At 31.7% G+C, this 19,368-nt stretch overlaps 1 protein-coding gene and 4 long non-coding RNA genes across 5 annotated transcripts in view; 3 read left to right on the top strand and 2 right to left on the bottom strand.

The window, feature by feature from the left end:
* Positions 1-64: 64 nt before the first annotated feature.
* Positions 65-4,135, top strand: LOC141483843 (uncharacterized). The gene is made up of 2 exons (XR_012466322.1): positions 65-517; positions 2,960-4,135. It is a non-coding gene; the product is annotated as an uncharacterized lncRNA (long non-coding RNA).
* Positions 3,303-6,318, bottom strand: LOC141483841 (uncharacterized). The gene is made up of 2 exons (XR_012466320.1): positions 5,721-6,318; positions 3,303-3,645 (listed from the first exon to the last, which is right to left on the bottom strand). It is a non-coding gene; the product is annotated as an uncharacterized lncRNA (long non-coding RNA).
* Positions 6,319-8,385: 2,067 nt separating this feature from the next.
* LOC141483782 (uncharacterized) overlaps positions 8,386-19,368 on the bottom strand; it is a 163,420-nt gene continuing 152,437 nt past the window's right edge. Inside the window, exon 6 of the mRNA XM_074178632.1 lies at positions 8,386-8,486. Within this exon, the coding sequence (XP_074034733.1) occupies positions 8,401-8,486 (86 nt within the window). The 3' untranslated portion in view covers positions 8,386-8,400. The remainder of the gene's footprint in view (positions 8,487-19,368) is intronic.
* LOC141483840 (uncharacterized) lies at positions 11,732-14,669 on the top strand. The gene is made up of 3 exons (XR_012466319.1): positions 11,732-12,030; positions 12,139-13,287; positions 13,494-14,669. It is a non-coding gene; the product is annotated as an uncharacterized lncRNA (long non-coding RNA).
* Positions 16,052-18,679, top strand: LOC141483709 (uncharacterized). Its single transcript, XR_012466240.1, has 3 exons — positions 16,052-16,185; positions 16,239-17,366; positions 17,422-18,679. It is a non-coding gene; the product is annotated as an uncharacterized lncRNA (long non-coding RNA).

Genomic DNA, 19,368 nt, shown 5'->3' with positions numbered 1-19,368 from the left:
GACACAAAACAGTGTGGCTGTTTTGTGGTCTGTGATGGCTACGATCCAATATGCAATACGTGGCTAAGATGTCTAAAAACCCTGGTGCATCTACTCATACCTGCAATAGTTTGGGGTAAAATGAGGGATTTATGGCTAACTTGATAAGCAGAGATCAGCGCCGTTTCAGATGGCGCAACGCAAGCAGTCATTACAGTAAACTGTAATCATAGACCACACAGGGTGTATTTGTATTTATATTTAATTCTACATTCATTTTTCATACTGTGCTTTTAGGATAACTTAAGAATTGAGTTAATTAATTTTTGGTGTTTTAAGTGTTATTGATGAATTGTCAGTATTAAATCGAAAGATAAGTGTCCAAGTTCTGGTGAATTATTAGTTGAAGTTTCAACCCAAGCAAAGTTTTGAAGAAATTTCGTGTAATTTCTTGATATTTCAACCCAAGAAATGTTGGCAGATGTTATTATGTACTTGACACTGGTTGTTTATCGGAACGAATTCCGCAAAACAGGTGGTAAGTATAAAGATTATATACTCGAATAAATGTTTTTGGAATGGTATTGGAAGGGAAAAACTTTTTTATCCAGCCACATAGGTCTCAAACTCTATGTTTCCAGAAAAAAATCGTTTTATTTTGGGCAGAAGCTAATCATGATCTTTTTAAACATGAAATTTCTTATTTGTGTGATAGCAATATTTATTTATATCACAACTCATAGAATTACAATATTTCCTTCAAGAATCTGATGTAGGTTCCTTACATTTTTTATTTTCATCATATTCTTATTGCATCAAGAAAAGTGAATCAACAGCGTGCAAGATAATGAATGTAACTGTGTTATATATAAATGCAGTATGTCACAAGAAGTTCGCAACAAATTAAAACCTATTTTACTCTGAATGTCACAAAAAAAAGTTATTTGTTATAGAAGTTGATTTTCAAAAAGTCATTCAGAAGTCTCTCTATTTTTGGAAATACAGAAAAAAATCATTGGGAATATTTTAACGTTTCAAAAAAAGAACGAAAATCAAAAGCAATTATCTCTCATATACTGTTATGAATTCATGAAACAACAAATATTTCAATAACTACGGAAATACGGAATTTTAACCGAAAATGATTTGAATAATGAGGTGATGACATACCAGAGAGATTAAAAGAAAATTATAAAACAATTTAATGAGGACCTTCCTAATATTCAAAATCTGAATAATTCACTAGATTACAAAGAAATATTCCCGGTGAATTCTTTGTCAAACTTTTCGATTACCTGTTAAGAGATCCTTTTGATAAGCACCAACTTTTAACTGATTTTTTTTAATTAATAATAAAAAAGTTTCCTCTTTGATGCATAAAATTTGGAATAAGCGGTTTATATACGAAGAACAATGTAATGAGTAGAAACACAGCTGTTTTCTAATAGATATTCAACCAAAATACATCTACTGATAGTGACTATGGATGTATGTATATCACACCTAGCAGTTCTACTCATGAATCAGGACATTGATTTTCTTATACATACATATCTCATTACATACACAAAATCACTCAAGAGAAATAACACTACAGTCCCACCTTGAACTCGTCATGCAAGCCTTTGAGTTCTGCAAATAACTTGAGAGAAATTACAAGGCATAATTTATTAATTTACAATAGATGTAAGATGGTCAATTACCTTCCGTTGAACATCAGATGTATTGAATAACTTCTTTGGTTCAGAAAGAATGTGAACTATTTATTGTCTGTAAAAGTATATTAAAGTTTATAAGATTTCTGTATTTATGATTATTGAAATTTACAATTCCAACATAAATTGAACAAAGGTATTCAAGTATCTTCCATTATTATTATTTTAATTTGATTTCATTGAGTCATATTTTTTGCTATGATTGCATGTGCAGGTCATCACTGATAGACTAATTTGACACTTGACCCCCATGCCAATTAAGTAAAATTTTGAAAAAAGTTGAAGTGCCTCCCCCGGCCATCTATCGAGCAATCACAATGTGTTTTTTTTTTCAAAAAATAGTATCGTAATAGCCCCCAAACGTTTTTTTCATGTTTCTACGTCAAACCGTTCAAAAGTTAAGTTAGTTTTTGATCAATCTGAGGTGAAATGGTATTTAATATCCTTACCAGTGGTAAATTAATTTCCAGTTTCCTTGTGATGGGATTTCTTTTATATTCAGGTTCCCACGAAAAGTAAAATGCCATAATGTTCAGAGAACACCATGGTTGAATTTCTGCAGACTGCATGAAAATTGTTTATTTTTTTTTAGAATACAAATACAAAATGTCTTCTGATATACTTTAATTGCTTACTACAACCATTTACATTGAGTGTGTAAAAGAGTTCTTTTTTTCAAACAATGTGACCATCAATTATGATACTGGTAGTTTTTTGAAAATATTCAATGAAAGTTAAAAAAAAACATACAGCTGATGAGAGTATCACATCTCAACAGATATTTTCAGATTTTTCGAAATTTGATTTTTGAGGGCTCTTACATTATGCTCTTTAGCACAGCAGATATTCAATCTAGAGATCAAATATGCCCTCAGTGCCTCTCTTGACAATTCTTCCTTGTGGTGTTCACAACCTACAATATTTTTGGGAGAAAAATTTGACAATTTGATTAAAATTACTAAAAAGCAATTTTTTTTTTAAGTTTCCTTTTAAGCTTCAACATCGTGAAGAAAGCTATACATTTTTTTGTGATGGTAATGTTAAAAATCCTCTGCTCTTGTTTCTTATGAGGGAATTGAATATTTCATTTCCCTTCCCCAATATCGAATCCACACATTCTCCACATTTGGTGTTGCCTTTAATTTTTTTGCAACATATCCACATAAATAAGCAAAAGCATCAATACCTGAGAAGTCCTCTTCAATTTCGGAGATATTTGCTTCTATTTCAATATAGAATATAAATTTTTGCTGTTTTTTTTTCAGATCTCCAATATGAAGAAGGGATTTCATAATTTCTCCTCCACTAACATTACTTTCCCTGGGCGGTTTTATCAGAGAATAGAGGGACATTAGGTGGAATATTTGTCCAACTTGAATTGACTCGGGATGGAATTTTTATGAATATGTGAACATTATCACCTCCAAATGATCTTGGTTTAATCTGGATGTCATCAAGTATTTGAAACCAAGATGGGGTTAGGAATATTATCTAGTTGAATACTGCTAGAATTTATCAATGGATGTTTTGTGACAGAGTGTGACTAGGATGGACTAGGAAAAACGTTTAGTGGAAGTTCAGGAGCGGTTCACTGAGAAATAAAAAATATCAAAATACCTATTTTTATTATAAAAATGACTATCACGTCATGTTCACAATAGAACTTGTCTAAAATCTAAATTTTTCATGATGATCTTCTACCACGTAGTAACGGCTATATATCCATCAATTTACTTGTCTAAAACATGTTTTACATTTAGATCAATAAATGTTATTTGATTAAATTAATCAAACTATATAAATAATCACACAATCCTTATCAGATATATGGCAGAAGCTTTATCAAATATTCTTTGAAAAAACTGATCACAGAACTAAATATAGGGATTCAAGTATTTCAGTTGTTCATGTTTCAAACGGAGTTTTTTCCACTGGATAATCCAACTGCAAACTGAAAAATAAAACAAGTTATAAAAAAATGAAAATCAATCTTTGAATCTGGGAAAATTTCAGCATCCTTCATCAATAATTTTCAATAGCTCATGTAGTATGATTTCATGACTGACTTCAATGTTTTGGTTGGTTTTCGTGTTTTGCTGTTGTCTTCTTTGGTAAACTCCAAACGTTTCGACTGCAACTACGACAGTCACCTTCAGTGGCGTTGACGAAGTACTCTTCATGAGATATTCATTAAAACTAATTTCAGTATCAACTTTATTCTCTAAGATTACTTCATCAACGCAACTGAATATGATTACCCCAGTTGCAGTCAAATATTTTTACCGAAAATGATCAGGGCAAAACCAGGAAACTAACTATTACAAAATTAGGCAGGATGGGTTCATACATTCAATTCGATTTTAGAAATATTTCATGCAGATTTCAGAATCGAAGTTACACTAAATCATTAGTTTATCTATTCAAATTTATATCTGGTTTCATTGATTGTCCAGAGATTCTCTCCCTTATAACTTCCAACGTTCCACGGAGGTCCATTAGACAAATAAAGCTATTTATTAGACCATATCACCTAACTAACTAGTGGTATCATTCTCCTTTATCTGAAATGTTGAGACTTGAAAATAACTACTCTGATAAAATCAATTTCTTCTGTGATAATGAAAATATTTTTAAGAATCTCACTCTTTGCTCATGTAAATGTTTTTCATTACTTTAATTGTCGTTCATTAAACACACATAAATATGTCTATAATAATTATAGTAGTAGAGTATAAGTGTTTACAGTACAAGCTTTCTTTGTTATATTTGTAAACAAAAATTGGGGTTCACATATATACAAATGAATAAATTGAGATCCCTGTAAATAAACATGGACAAACTAAAATGGTATTTGTTAAAATTGATTTTTCTATCAACCAGCTGTCGTTCCCCTACGAACTGCAGCCCTCAGAAGTCGAAACTTGTGTGAACAGGGATTAACGAAATCTTACCTTTTAACGTGCGATTCTTAGCATGAATACCTAAATATAACCCTTTGTTCGATAACAACTTTTCCATTAATTGTTTTTAAATTCCTACTGGCATTTCATTATAACCAAGAAAGATTCTAAAAGATACACCTCTTTTTGATTATGTTCTCAGAAGAGGCTGTTTATAATAATGATACCGTATTTATTATTTCCATGTGTAAGCAGTACGCTTACACAGATATTGACAAATATGAAATATCAGGAAATACAGGGTGAAGTTGATGAAGTTAATTTTCTGTGAATCAGGCATTTGTAGAAAATGTTCTTCAACTTCACCCCTTTCTTCCACTATCATCACCTTTTATTTATAGAATGATATTAGCACCTATTAGCTCGTATTGAATAATGATGTATTTTTATAAAAGGTATCAAGGGAAAATATGATGTAAAATATTGAACAAAACAGCAGTTGCGATCATTGAAATGAAAAATAATATGAAATGTTATAACTAAACTCCACACATTCGGACAATTTGTGACATATCCCTTTTTCAACATGATTTAATTAAATAATGGTTACATAAATATCTCTTCTCATATTATCTTATCAATAACTTTCTTTAAAATCCGTTATGAGCCTTATATGAAATTTGTAAAGGGACATTGATATGCTTGAGTTGAACGGAAAACAGCAATTTTTCATCTTCAAGAGAAATTAATGGCATAGAGTGTTTGTTTCCAACTGCGAACTTCTGAAGGGTCACCGTTAGAGAACAGCCGTTAAAAAGAACTTTTTTTTTCTAGGTAGGTAAAGCTAGAAGGGGTTATTTATCATTTCATATATGAATAATTATATATTTATCATTTTGATAACACCAAGTGTTCGCTCTTGATTTGTATGTGGTCACATTTGCTTTTGATACCTTATTCAACAGATACTTTCCAACTACAGAAATTATTAGAAAACTGATTCTGGAAATGGTGCACGTTTTCTTGAAATTCGTACAATTAAGTACTTCTCCATAAGTGCACCTTGAAAAAATATACAAATCTTCGATAGGATTTATAGGTAGTGCTGTAGAAACTGAATACTCACATGCATGATGGTTTGGCACCCTTCAATAGTTTTTTCTCACCAATGAAATGGATGGGAAAATGCTTTGAGCAAATAAAAGCACCATCAGGCAGATATTTCCTAACAGCATCCATCCACAGTTTCCTCTTGTTTTCATCCTATAAATTACAGATTTTGATCAGGTACAATGCACAAATAAAACCATTCAAATCACCAACTGAGAACAAGTAAAGTTAAAAGAGCATACTGTTTGGTTGCTTGGAATTCTATATGCTAACAATTACTACAAGTATATATTTAAGAGAACATTAGATTTCTCATCATATATGAATAGTCTTTTAACCACCCAATAAAAAAAATATTTATACAAGTCCACAATACAACAACACCCTCGAGTTCTACAATAATTTTCCACAGGATTTCAAAAATATACAACATTCTGTTAGGATTAGGGAACTATTTGTTTGACATGGAGCCCTACTCAGTCAGTGATTTTTAAACTTAATCTATGATTTAATAATTGTTGATATAGATTTAATTTTTTATTTGTTTTAAATTTTATGCTGATATTAATTTCATGATATTTTAAATGGATGTTAAATTTTATGTAACTGTAAACTTACTTACTTCTCATAATAATTCTGTAGAAATGCAATAAATCATCTGCACACTGTAATATTCATCTGTAGGTATCTATGACTCTATGAGTAGACTTTTCTTGCAACTAGGTATTAAGTTGTATTTAAAAAAAATTAAAAAAAGCGTAAGTGAATGTTTATTTTCAATTTGATATTATGATTAAGAAAGTGATGACACTCTAGTAGCAGAAGGTGGATTTGAAAGGGTGAAGGATTATTCAAAATATTAAGTTTGTTTTTGGTGTAGGCTGATACAAACATAGTTTATCCTTGGTGGACTGACAGTAATAATAAAATGTTTCATTTACCTTTGGCAATGAATACAGATGATTACTCGATGATGATTACAGTGTCCACTCAAAATACAGAATTGTCCTATTTTACAAAAAGTATCCTTATACACTATATAAAACTATTCCTCATTACTACTGAAAAATGTAACCAAACTAAAATAACTGAGAACTAACGAACGAAAACAATAATAAAAAATACGAACAATATAAAGATTGGGATGACAAAAAATATCAAAATACCAAAAGTTGAAAATTCTTTTTGACAATGACAGATAATAATTAATTTGACTGACTCAGCGGGAATTCGAACAATTCAGAATAGCGCCATCTTGGGAAAACTCTCGTAAGTATAGTTGAAAGCAACTGCTGGTTCCTTCAAAAAGTTCAAAACAAAATCTAAGCGTTGCTATACCAGGGTTTCTAGGAATCTTGCCGACAGCGAATGCAGACGTAATCAAACGAAATGCTAAAAAATCGTTGTGACTGGGATGGCCAAATAGCGGTCGAACTACGGTAAAATCAAACAGCGAGATAAACGTATCGGCAAGCTAGTTTACTTGCGTCACGTTGTTGCGCGCTGTTTCACAGCAAGGCGATCATTGGCTGCACAGTGGGTTAAACCAAACCAATCGCTATGCTATACACCAAAATCACAGAATACTGATTGTATAAAATTCTGTAGTCTGTGACCAAAATCAGTTTAATTATTTCGTTTTTTTATTGAAACAATAAGTAGGACATACTTTTTGGTATCTCTGAAAAATAGTACATTTAGGCGTACTTCATAAACCTTCGAAGATAGTAGGACAGTGTTTAAAAAGAAAGTACTGTCCTAATAAAAAAAGTACATATGGTCACCCTATACATGATGGAATTCAGCAAAGTGTTGTACATCATTGATGTTTAGATTATTTTGTTAACTGTTGCATACTAGTGCTCTTTTGTAATTTGGTACTTTTTCTTATACTTTTGTAGTCTACAGGAAAATAAAGCTATTTATTCATTTGTGAATTGTGTCTAGTCTTATTTAGTTTTAAAATTTTATGAAAGTGGATGAGCTTTTATATAATATACACTGATTGAGTTGTTTTAAATTTATTGATTTTTTATTGCCTGAGAATATTTTTCTACTGTTTCATTCAGGTTGTTTTTTTATTATCTGAGAATATACATTCATTGTTTGAAAAAATGTTTTTTTTTATGGTAACAATAAAATATAATTATTTTGTGTCATTAATTTTCCTCTCGAAATAATTAACCTTTCAATGCTATTGAAATTGTCCAGTCAACAACTAAGAAGAGTATGCTCCAATTCAAATAATAAAATTGGTTCACATTGAAGTTCAAATATAGGTACCCATAACCAAGTTCCCACAGTAGCTTTGTTTTTGATACTGACGACTAAAATCTGTTTTTCACTTGTGATTTTGATATGAAAAACATGACCTTACAGCACCAATATGAAAAGTAAATATATTTTTGCACTAGTCGAAATTATTTCTATGGGCTCAGGAAGGGTTTTTTCAGAATTTATTATTTTTGTCAGAATTCATTATATCGTCATGGTATTTTTATTACATTTGAGTAACCATGTGAAAACATTACATAGCTTACAAACCATAGCTACCACAGACATCTAAGTACATGGTCGGTCGGTTCGACGTGGGTGCTTCATTCACTCACTCGAATTAATCGCCGTGGTGGTCGTTGGTTCAAGCACCAGGCTGAACGATCGATTTTCACTTGCTATCGTCCAACTTGTGTTAGGAATCACACGTTAAAAGGTAAGACCTCGTTAATCCTTAGCTCGCACAAGTTTCGATTTCTGAGGGTTATCATTCGTAGGGGTGCGACAGCTGGAAAAACAGATTTTAAACAGAAATAGGCTGATGAGAAGTGTTTCAACAACGCTCGTGTTTCAAACTCTCCCTTTTTACATTGTTATTCATCAAAGGCGTAACGTAAAGGTGTCTATGGCTTCGGCGCGAATAGTGTAACGATGGCGATAAACTGTACTTACAGCCTGCTAGGTAGCTCTTATCTACAGTTAAAAAGTATAGAAAAAATGCTATTACAACACTTCAGTAATGATCTGAAAATATCACTTTTCTATCCTGCAAATCATGAGACTTCTGAACAGCAATAAATTTTGAAAACGTTGAATTTGCTAACTCTGATTTCGACAGGTTAATCACAAATCTTCAGAATTGGAATACATTCCTATTTCAAATATGCCAAGTGATCTTATGAAAAGTTTGTCGGATAATGAACAATATTTATCTTTGTTTTTTATTATTATTATTATTACACGCTTTATATATATTAACTTCACCTGTATGTATGTTTGTATGTACCTATGTTTGTTTGTAACTCTCAAGCTCGGGGTCTGTATTGACAGAATTATCGGCATTATTGCTTGATCTATTCGCGGACAGATGGCGCTGTACGTAACCTCATTGCATTGTCTAAAGATTGATATTTCTTGATTTATTCGCAGGCAGATACGTAACTTTGATTATTGCTTGAGCTATTCGCGGGCAGATGGCGCCCGCAAATAGCTCAGATGAAATATTCAAATATTTTCAATTACCGTGATTCACTACAAAAAAAAGTTTTGAACGAAACAGAAGATACATTTTGAAATCTAATTCGATTATTTGAAAGCAAACCAGAATATGGATTTCAACCATGAAAACTTTATCTTAAATTGTACTTAGACCTAGAAAATTCAGTTACTTAAATATTTCAAAAAATCGAAAAATTAGAATTTAGGTGCTTGACATACATATCAAATCAAGAGATTGGTTTAAAAATAAAATTATTCACTGAAAAAATATTTTTAGTCCATTAATATTTTGAATGAAACTTCAAATCAAAATATCAAGACTGAATTGTTTTCTGAAAGTATTACTGCAAATTTTCCCTTTACTTCCAAACAAATTTACTTTTTAGTTCGATGTTCTTTAAAAGCGTGTTTTTTAGTTTTTTTAAACTATATTTATTTAGTCCACATTCGATTCATTTCCTTCATTTCTATTTGAATTTTTTTACGTGATTGCTCGACAAATATTTTCCATATTCAAAATGCCTCCCGCTACTATTCGCTGTCTTTGAACTCGAAAGCTAGTATCAGTATCAGATTCAAAATAAAAATCATCCTCCAAAATCGGTTATTAGTGCCATTCATATTACGTCGGGCGTCAAATAACACTCCTGTCGGAAATGCTCAATCTCATTTAGAATTTTACAATAAATTGGCTCACTAGTAGCCGATAATTTAAATAGTTCACAGATCAGATTCTCATTAGGTCTCATGGTAGTCAAAAAATACTTGCCAGCAAAATTTATTCACATTCTGGGAGAGTTTCGTCTAAGTTGTCAACCTACATTTTTCATGAAAATACATCTATCGCTTCAATTGTCCTAATTTTCATATAATTGTGTATACAAATTGAAAATATATACATAACATATTTGGTCATAATTGCTCAGATAGAATTTAGTTTTTTCTGTTTGTTCTGTTGGTTGCATAAACTGCTAAGCATCGCACTAAAACTAGATGTTCGTTTAATGACTGTAAAAATTATTCCAGAACAATTAAAAATGACAAACTACTTACTCTCTAGACGTTTCACGCAGATGATCAAGGTCAAAGTCGCTTTTGTAGTTCATTGTTTCGTCCTATAGGGGTCTCTGCAGATATTATAGGTTATGTCGATTGTTGATTGCTTACATTTTTCCTCTGGAAGAAATTTGATACGTATTATTTTTATTAGTGTTCTCCGATAAGTTAGTTTGTATCTCATATAAACATATTTATCCAGTGTTATTACATTCTTACATTTAATATTTTTTCATCATTCTTAAGCTGGATTTATAGTTTAAGTAACGCAACAAAAGACGTACCGTAACGTAATCATTAACGCAAAAAAACAAATATTCGTTTCATAGATGACGCACCGCAACGCAAAACAGTAGCATCCGCATGCGCATTCACTCTGTCAAATCCTGTTGTGTATCAAATACAAAGAGATTTGTTTTGAAAGTTTCAAAATGTTTGTCAATAATTATCTTTTTTTAGCCACCTATTTATTATTATTGGCAAGTGCGCTGATTAAAAAAAAAGGAAATTTAGGAAATTTAAAACAAAACCTTTAAATGTAGACAGAAGAATTCGCGGATTCTACACAACAACATTTTTGCCAATGAAAAATGATCCAGAACAATTTTTTAAATATACAAGAATGAGTGTTCCACTTTTTGAACGTTTGTTGGCACAAATTGTTCCAAAAATCCGGAAACGAACAATTTCTGACAGAAAAACTAGAGATTACCCTTCAGTAAGATATTGCCCCTAACCAAATTATTTTTAAAATTTCTATTGGATTTATCATAGAGGTGTGGGAAGGACTGAACCAATGTTATTAACAAATCATAATCTACTTCTAGAAATATTAATTTAGAAAAGAAGATATATTTCATACATTTTTTAAATCTACCCATGTTTATAATAATACAATATCCTCGACAGCAAAAACCGTAAAATATTTTAAATAATAAACAAACTAACCACAAAATCGAAAACTAACATCTGATACATGACTGTCAATTGTTGAAAACAGAAATTTCGTGCTCTGATTGGTTGTCCGTAAGGAATAGTTCCGCAAGAGATGAAACATGACCATCTCTTACGTTACGGATACGTTGTTGCGTTTGCGGAGTAGCATTTATAAATGACAGCATGTTAATCTGAACCTTTATGTTTTTACGGTACGGTGGGCGTTAGCGGTACGGTTGCGTTACTTAAACTATAAATCAGCCTTTAGTGAACTTCGTTTTCAACTATGTCGTGTAGGAAATGCTGCATTTCAAAGTGTTCAGCATCTGCACCGCTACACAAATTTCCAAATCCTGGAAAATATCTACAAAAATTCAGAATATAGGTGCACTCTATCAATGACAGGGATATCAATGAAATGGACCCGGTAATGGTGTATCACTCGAAAATAATTTGTAAACATTTCGATGCTAAATACTATTCATCGATGTCGAGTAGACTTCAAACAATGGCTGTGCCTACATTATTTTTGAGAGGTAAGAAAAACATATCCATTCAATTCTTGAACGTCCAAACAATAAAACAATTCAGGTAAAATTATTCTTCTCATCATTAACAGTCAGTTCTGACATCTCAATCCTCATATTAGCGTGACTTCTGAGATGCGTAAAAATCGCAATTTGAATATTTCATTGCCACAATTATTTTGAACCTTCATCTAAGCAGTTTTTAATAAGTTTGCCTACTATTTTATTTTCAGATGGATCTATTCGATCCAGATCAGCCGTCAACTTCTTCAACCGTGCCATTGACATTTGTTTTGGAACCGGATTCCTCTAATGGTATGTACTGGTTTGGTTATTTCTTCATTACCATATCTTGCGTTTTCACGAATAAGTTTTCATATCAATTAATTTATTGGTGGAGTAATTGACATTATTCTTTTTCAGAAAATGCTATTGGTTGTCTGATGTCACCATTTCAGCTCCTGAAGCATTCAGGAGTTTGTAAGCAGGCAATCACACCAAGAAAAAAAAGTTATATGCATCAGTGAAAGTATTGCAAAAAACAATGAATAATATGAGGAACAGTAAAAAAAACCTTAGCAAAAGATTACATGAAGCTGAAACATTCAAGGATAAATATGAATTGGAGCATAACATGGAAAAGCTGAATTCCTTGGCAGCAATACTGATTCGATTGCAATTTCGAGAATCAAGTAAGTGCAAGAAACTAAGGCGTTTTACTCTTGACGAAAAGTTACTCTCTGTGGCCCTTTACAAACAGAGTCCCAAATGTTATGCACTTCTGTCAAAAATATTCGTTCTGCCAAGTAAGTCAACATTAGGAAGGCTACTTGCCCTAGTAGTTGGAAGACCAGGCATCCAAGATGTTATCTTTGAATCACTTCAAGAAATTACAGAAGAAATGAATTCCTCTGAAAAATATGTACCGGTTCTGTTTGATGAAATGGCAATTTTGCCTAGTCTTCATTTCAATGAATATACTGGCTTCATAGAGGGCTTTGAAGACATGGGTGGAGATATTTTTGATAGCTACATTGCAGATCATGTCCTAATGTTTATGATCAGAGGTTTGAAAAAACAATGGAAAGCTCCTATCTCTTACCATTTTTCCAGTAGAGGGGGTGCAAAAACCTTGCAAATGAAACAGTTATTAACTGAAATAATAAGAAAATTAATAAACATCGATCTAAAACCTCTGACAGTAATATGTGATCAGAATAATATTAGTGTCATCAATAGTCTAATGAATGACACCAAAGAGAAATATTTGAGATGTGGTAACATATCCACATATCGAGAAGGTTCTTTCGAAATTGATGAATTCAAAGTCTATCCTATTCTGGATCCTCCTCATTTGTTGAAAGGAATGAGAAATAATTTTATCAAAAAGGATTTACATTATTCAAAAGCTTTATGAAAACGATAACGGACCAATTGACGGTTTAAAAGTTCTGCCACATATTACTGATGAACACATCTATGAGAATAAAATTAGAAAAATGAAAGTGAAGAATGCAGCTCACATTTTCAGCCAGAGGTTTGCATCAACTCTTCAGTTGGCCAGTCAGATTGGTGAGTATCTCTTTTTCTATATTTTTCATTGCATAATTTTTGTTAAGGATTAAATCTGATTATTTCATTTTCAAATATTTTGATTAGTACTGTTGCCTAGCTCAATTATATTTATATCAGATACAATTTTTACTATGGAACCTACATATCAAACTGAACATTGATAGGTTTATGTGTATACTACATTTATTGTTGTTTTATTGCAGATTCTGCAAACAAAATCGGAACCCATGTGGAGCATACATCTGAGTTACTGTTTTTTTTCGATCGTTTATTTGACTCTCTGAATGGTTCAAAAAAAATCCAGAGAAGGGAAAAATATTACGGTGTGGTTTAAGTGACACCTCTGATCACCTTCGTTTTTGGCATGAAGAAGCCCTGTTACTGCTGGATGGAATGGAGTTTCAGAGAATTAAGAAAAATGATCAGAAAAGGCCTCCCAGCCTGAAGAATTGGTCATTCGTCATAAAAAATGTGAAGAATATTTGGCAGGTTCTGAAGTCCAATGGTTTTGATTATTTGTTAACAAGACGACTGAACCAGGATCCGCTTCAAAATATGTTTGGTCAATTGAGAAGCTTTGGAGCCTTATACACCAATCCTTCAGCTTCCCAATTCACAAGCATTTATAAAACTGTGCTTTTTAATACAGCCCTCTCATTTTACAGAAATTCATTCAATTGTGAAGATGACAAATGTGAAAACTTGTTTAATTCTTTGAAGGGACTGTTTTGTGAACGTAACGCTGACAGTAATGTTACTGAAGCTATACAATATGCAGATATAACATATAATCAGAGTAGCACTCTATCTGGAAAGTTGAATGAGTTGTCCACTAGTAATGTAGCTGGCTTCATTTTGAAAATAATCAGGAAAAGTATAATATGTTCAAATTGCAAAAACACAATGTTTTCAACCAATTATGAATCTCATGCAAATAGACTCATTTCTATTAGAGAATATGGTGGTGGCTGGGCTAGAAGGCTTTGTTACCCATTCCCTTCATTTGTTTCATGTTTTTATGATATTTATAAAATTATACACTTTTGTTTTGATAGACAACCACATTCAAGAACACTGGTTTATTTAATCAAACAAATTCTTAATGCACAAGTTGATTTTGAATTTTTAACATGTGAAAATCAACATAAAATAAGCGTTATTGATTTGATTTTGAGAATTGCAATTAGAACCATATTGCACCATTTCTCTAAAAGTGTGAATAAAATTATGCAAGGAAAATCCATACCCTATACTGGTACTAATTCAGTTTAGATTCAGGCATATAAAATCTATTTAAATACAATTAAAAAAAAAAAAACTGAAAAAGCCACCACATGTAATAGTTTAGGTGCTTGATATTATATTATTGTTTTATTTGATTAACCTGTTTTATTTACTATGTCAAACTTTATAACATTACAATTATTTACCCTTCATATGCGAATTATGTTTCATGAACTGTTACATATGAATATTATTTCTATCTTGCTATTGGAATCAACCATAGCAATGACTTTATATAGTTAATTTTTGAAATTGACTGCTTCCTTCCTTTTTTTGGAAGATTCCCACATTTCTTGTATCGAGATGAAGTAGTAGAAAGCCAAAAACTTTCTATCCCAAAGACTTTATTTTGATTTCAGTAGCAAATTAGAATATGTAACACTTTCAAAGTAAACAACGGTTGAGCTAATAAACTATGAGATTGGAATCTTTGGTGAAAAGTTGAAACTTCTCCTAGAGATCAATTACCCTAACACCAAACTGATATTTTTTGTACTCGACGCGTGTTTCGCTAACAAGGTTAGCATCTTCATCTATCAATTGATACTGTATCAATTTTCTTCTGAAGATGCTAACCTTGTTAGCGAAACGCGCGTCGAGTGCAAAAAATATCAGTTTGGTGTTAGGGTAATTGATCTCTAGGAAAAGTTTCAATGATTGCGTTTAAGTTTCCCGCTTATTTGTTTAGTTTCGATTCTAAGTTGTAGAGGGAGCTGAAAATCGTTGCCAGCTGACAGCATTATCGTCAACTACGCATGCTCATAATTTGACAAATCATTGCTGTGACATCTACAGGTTGAAACAACGAACTACAAAAGCATCTTCGACCAATACCATTGCCGTGATGAGTAGTGATGGGCATAATCGAAATATTTTGGTAATCGAATTATTAGTAATCGAATTATCATTCGAATTATAAATCACTCGCAATGCGCAGGAGAATCACTCAATAGACATTGTTAATTTACGCATTTAAATTGCCTTAGACTGTTTTATTTTATTTTTATATTGAGAATTTATTCAATTCGATAAGTTTTATTTCTTAATTTATTGTTGATTCTTTTCATTCTGTTTTATGTTTGAACTTTTTATCAAAGTTTAATTTCAATATTATTGAAAATATCTTAATGCCGACCCTGTTCATCCTTCCTGAATTATTATTCATATATTTCTCTATCCATCCTCGATTGGCTCTGGAACTATCAGTGGTTGACTTATATATATGACAAATAACCAAACTAGTTGCAGTTCTAATACCATTTACAATTCGTACTTGCAAACATAACCGCTTTAAAAATTACTGTCATTTTTACGTCAGCCGCCGATAAAATCAAACGTGTGATCTGTGATTGTGAATAATATAAAAATTAATTCGAATTATCGTGATAATCGATTCGATATCTCGAATTATTATGATAATCGAATTATCGATTATTTTTAATTCGAATTAGCCCATCACTAGTGATGAGTCTATATAGTAGGTGGTATAGTAGGTGGTTTGTGGTAGCACAGAGCACAATAGTCAAATGTCAAAAATAAATAACAATGTTATTTTTGTACGAAGAAACTATAAAAAGTATGTATTTTGTCGAGGGCAATTATTATGGATAAGTAAGTTTGGTACAATATCCCAATCCACTTTTATCATGAATATATTTTTACAGATTTATTATTAGAAAACCCAAAAATATTGGGGAACCTGTTGCCTCCTCCTCCAAATCAACAGAATATGTTAGTGAGTCAATAACATATCCCCAATCTCCAGATAAACCAGATACCAGTATTTGTGAAAAACCGAGTGACTCAGAAAATAGCGAGTTTTCTGAACAACCACCAAAAAAGAAAAAAAATACACTCAAAAATTTAGAAATGTTTGGTTGGAAGAATTCCCCTCATTACAATGTGTAAAACAAGAGCCCATTTGCAAGATATGCGATAAAAAATTACCTTGCAACTACAACCATATTGATAGACATTTCAAAAGTAAAAGTCATAAATTAAAAAGTAACATTCTGAAAACAACTGCTCAAATCCGGCAATTTGTTGATCCTAAGAAAGCCCATGTAAAAAATTCCGTGAAAGCTGCCGAACTTAAACTTACAGTATTTCTTCATGAACACAATTTGCCTTTTCTCTTGATGGATCATTTACCAAAGTTGATAGCATCTACATGTCCCGATTCAAGCATTGCAAAACAATTGGAAATTGGAAGAACAAAGGCTACAAATTTAACCAAAAATCAGTTGGTTGAAGAAGCTCTAACAGAACTAAAAGAGCATTTGAATATAAATAAATTATATAGCTTAATAATTGATGAAACTACTGACATCTCAACTAAAAAATCCATGGCTGTCATTATAAGATTTCACGATAATGTTTCTATAAAAGATAGATTTCTAGGGCTGATAGAAGATGAAAATGGTACTGCCAAGTGTTTGTTTGAAACTGTTTTAAAACTTTTAAAAGATAATATAACTATAGAAAATATGAGTAGTTTAGGGGCCGATAATTGCTCTGTAATGATGGGTAATAAAGTAGGGGTGCAAACCAAATTTAGAGAAATTAACCCTAAAATAATAGTCATGGGTTGCATATGCCATTCATTACATCTATGTGCATCAGCAGCAGCTGTAAAATTTCCCAAGTCTGTGGAAGAATTTTTGAGAAACATCATTAATCACTTCTCAAATAGTACCAAGAGAATTGAGGGTTTCGAAGAATACCAGAAATTTTTAAAAATAAAACCTTTGAAACTTTTGAAAACAAGTCAGACAAGGTGGTTATCATTACAGGTATTATATTTTAATTTTGAGGTCTAAGGAAAATCTAAATAGTATTTACTTACAGGCGGCTGTTGAAAGGGTCCTTCAGTCATGGGATGCACTCAAACTATATTTTACAAATGCTGTTTTCACAGATGATTTGAGAATTACGTCCCAAATATTAGAAAACTTGAAAACCCCAATTTATAAAATTTATTTCTCATTTCTTTCATATGCCCTTGGGTATGTTAATACCTTGAACAAAGAATTCCAAAGTGAAACATGTAAAGTGGATGTGTTGCTAATAAGAATGACAGAATTGTACAAAACTTTTCTACGAAATTTCATAAACAAGAAATACTGGGATAAAACACCTATCGATGAGGTAAATGTTGGAAATCCGCATAATTTCCTCAAACTTGAGGAAATGTATTTTGGAGCCAAAGTTGAGCAGATTATTGATAGTGAATCCTTAGATAAAAATGAACTCTCAAAGTTCAGAACTAATGCTCTTGGGTTTTATATAGAATTATGTAAACAAATAACAAAACGGATTGATTTCAAAGATCCACTATTATTGTACATTAAAAAATTTTCTCCCAAAGAGGTTCTATCTGGTAATTATCTTTCTATTACAAAAATTTTGGATTTTTTCCCTCAATTAATCCCTTATGTTGATGTAGAAAACTTAAATTCTGAGTACCGTTTAGTGAGTTCTGCGGCAGATCTTCAAAGTAAAGTACATAAGAACTTTGAAGAATTTTGGAATTCTGCGATGGAAATCAAAAATGGTTTAGATGAAATTATGTTTCCCAATTTGTATCAAGTTATTAAAGCCATAATGACAATTCCACATTCTTCGGCAGCAGCTGAGAGAATATTTTCCCAACTTTCATTAATTAAATGTAAGCAGAGAAATCGATTAGAAGTTGACACTTGCGATTCAATAATGCATACAAAATCACTTTTGGGATTAATTTGTGTTACCAATTTGAACCTTCTGCAAGACTTATCAAAAAAATATCTTAAGTTGTGTTGAAACCAAAATCTTTTTATAAAGTTAGTGCTAAGAAATAGCCATTTACATTATTCCTATTTCTGTTTGAGAGTTTTCCAGAGCATTTACTTGTTTGTATTTGAACTGAAAACCTACTTATTTTTAATGGTAACTGTGATAAATGAAATGATAGACTGTATAATGGACTAATCTGTTTTTAGTAGTAGGATTAAGGAGTTATATTTTTTGTTTTTGTGATGAAAATATTTTTTACATTGTTTAAGAAGTTATAATTTTTGTTTTGATATTTAAGTTTGTTAAAAATCATTAAATCATTCATTTTGTCTTTAAGCCTTTAACAATTCTGCCTTTTATTTAGACTCGGACAGATTGCTTAAAAATATCCTGCCAAATATTAGTAATGGGAATATTTCGAATACCAAGAATCGACAGTAATCGAATTACTGGAGGTCCTGAAAACTCATGAAAAAAGTGGCGTTTTCTTAACGAGGTTCTAATTCTATAACATTAACAACCTTTTATTGACAGATCAACACGTTCTCGCCTGGCGGGAACGTACCGATCTGTCAACAAAACGGAGAGACTAGTTGTTCTAGAACAAGAATGACTTCAATAAAGGGCTACTAAAGTATTCGAAAACTTTGGATTGTCATTTGTCATATTTTCAAGGAAAAGGAACTGTAAACAGATTAATTCGTTTTGGAAGATTTGGATTTATTACACTTGATGAAGTCCAAGTGGTTGAAGGTGAAGTCAGACGATTTAATGTAAAGAAAGATAGATAATTAATGAATAATTTGGAATAATCCATCCATATTTACACCCTTTATCAATTGGTCGTCAACTGTCAAATGAACTTGTCATGGCAACACAAAAAATCGACTATCTTAACTTTACTCGAAGGCAACCACTTTCAACAGGCAACAAGCTTTTTGACACTTCTTTAGATTATTGTAAACTTTGACGTCACATTCGATCTGACCAAGAGTGTTGCCGTTCAACTACTTTCCTCAC

The sequence above is a fragment of the Leptinotarsa decemlineata genome, unplaced genomic scaffold (assembly GCF_025532065.1).
Source record: "Leptinotarsa decemlineata unplaced genomic scaffold, Ldec_3_MD MMD2_P_RNA_scaffold_14, whole genome shotgun sequence".
Classification (NCBI taxonomy): domain Eukaryota; kingdom Metazoa; phylum Arthropoda; class Insecta; order Coleoptera; family Chrysomelidae; genus Leptinotarsa; species Leptinotarsa decemlineata.
Note: the sequence above shows the minus strand (reverse complement) of the source record. Positions and strands in the feature narration are given on the sequence as shown.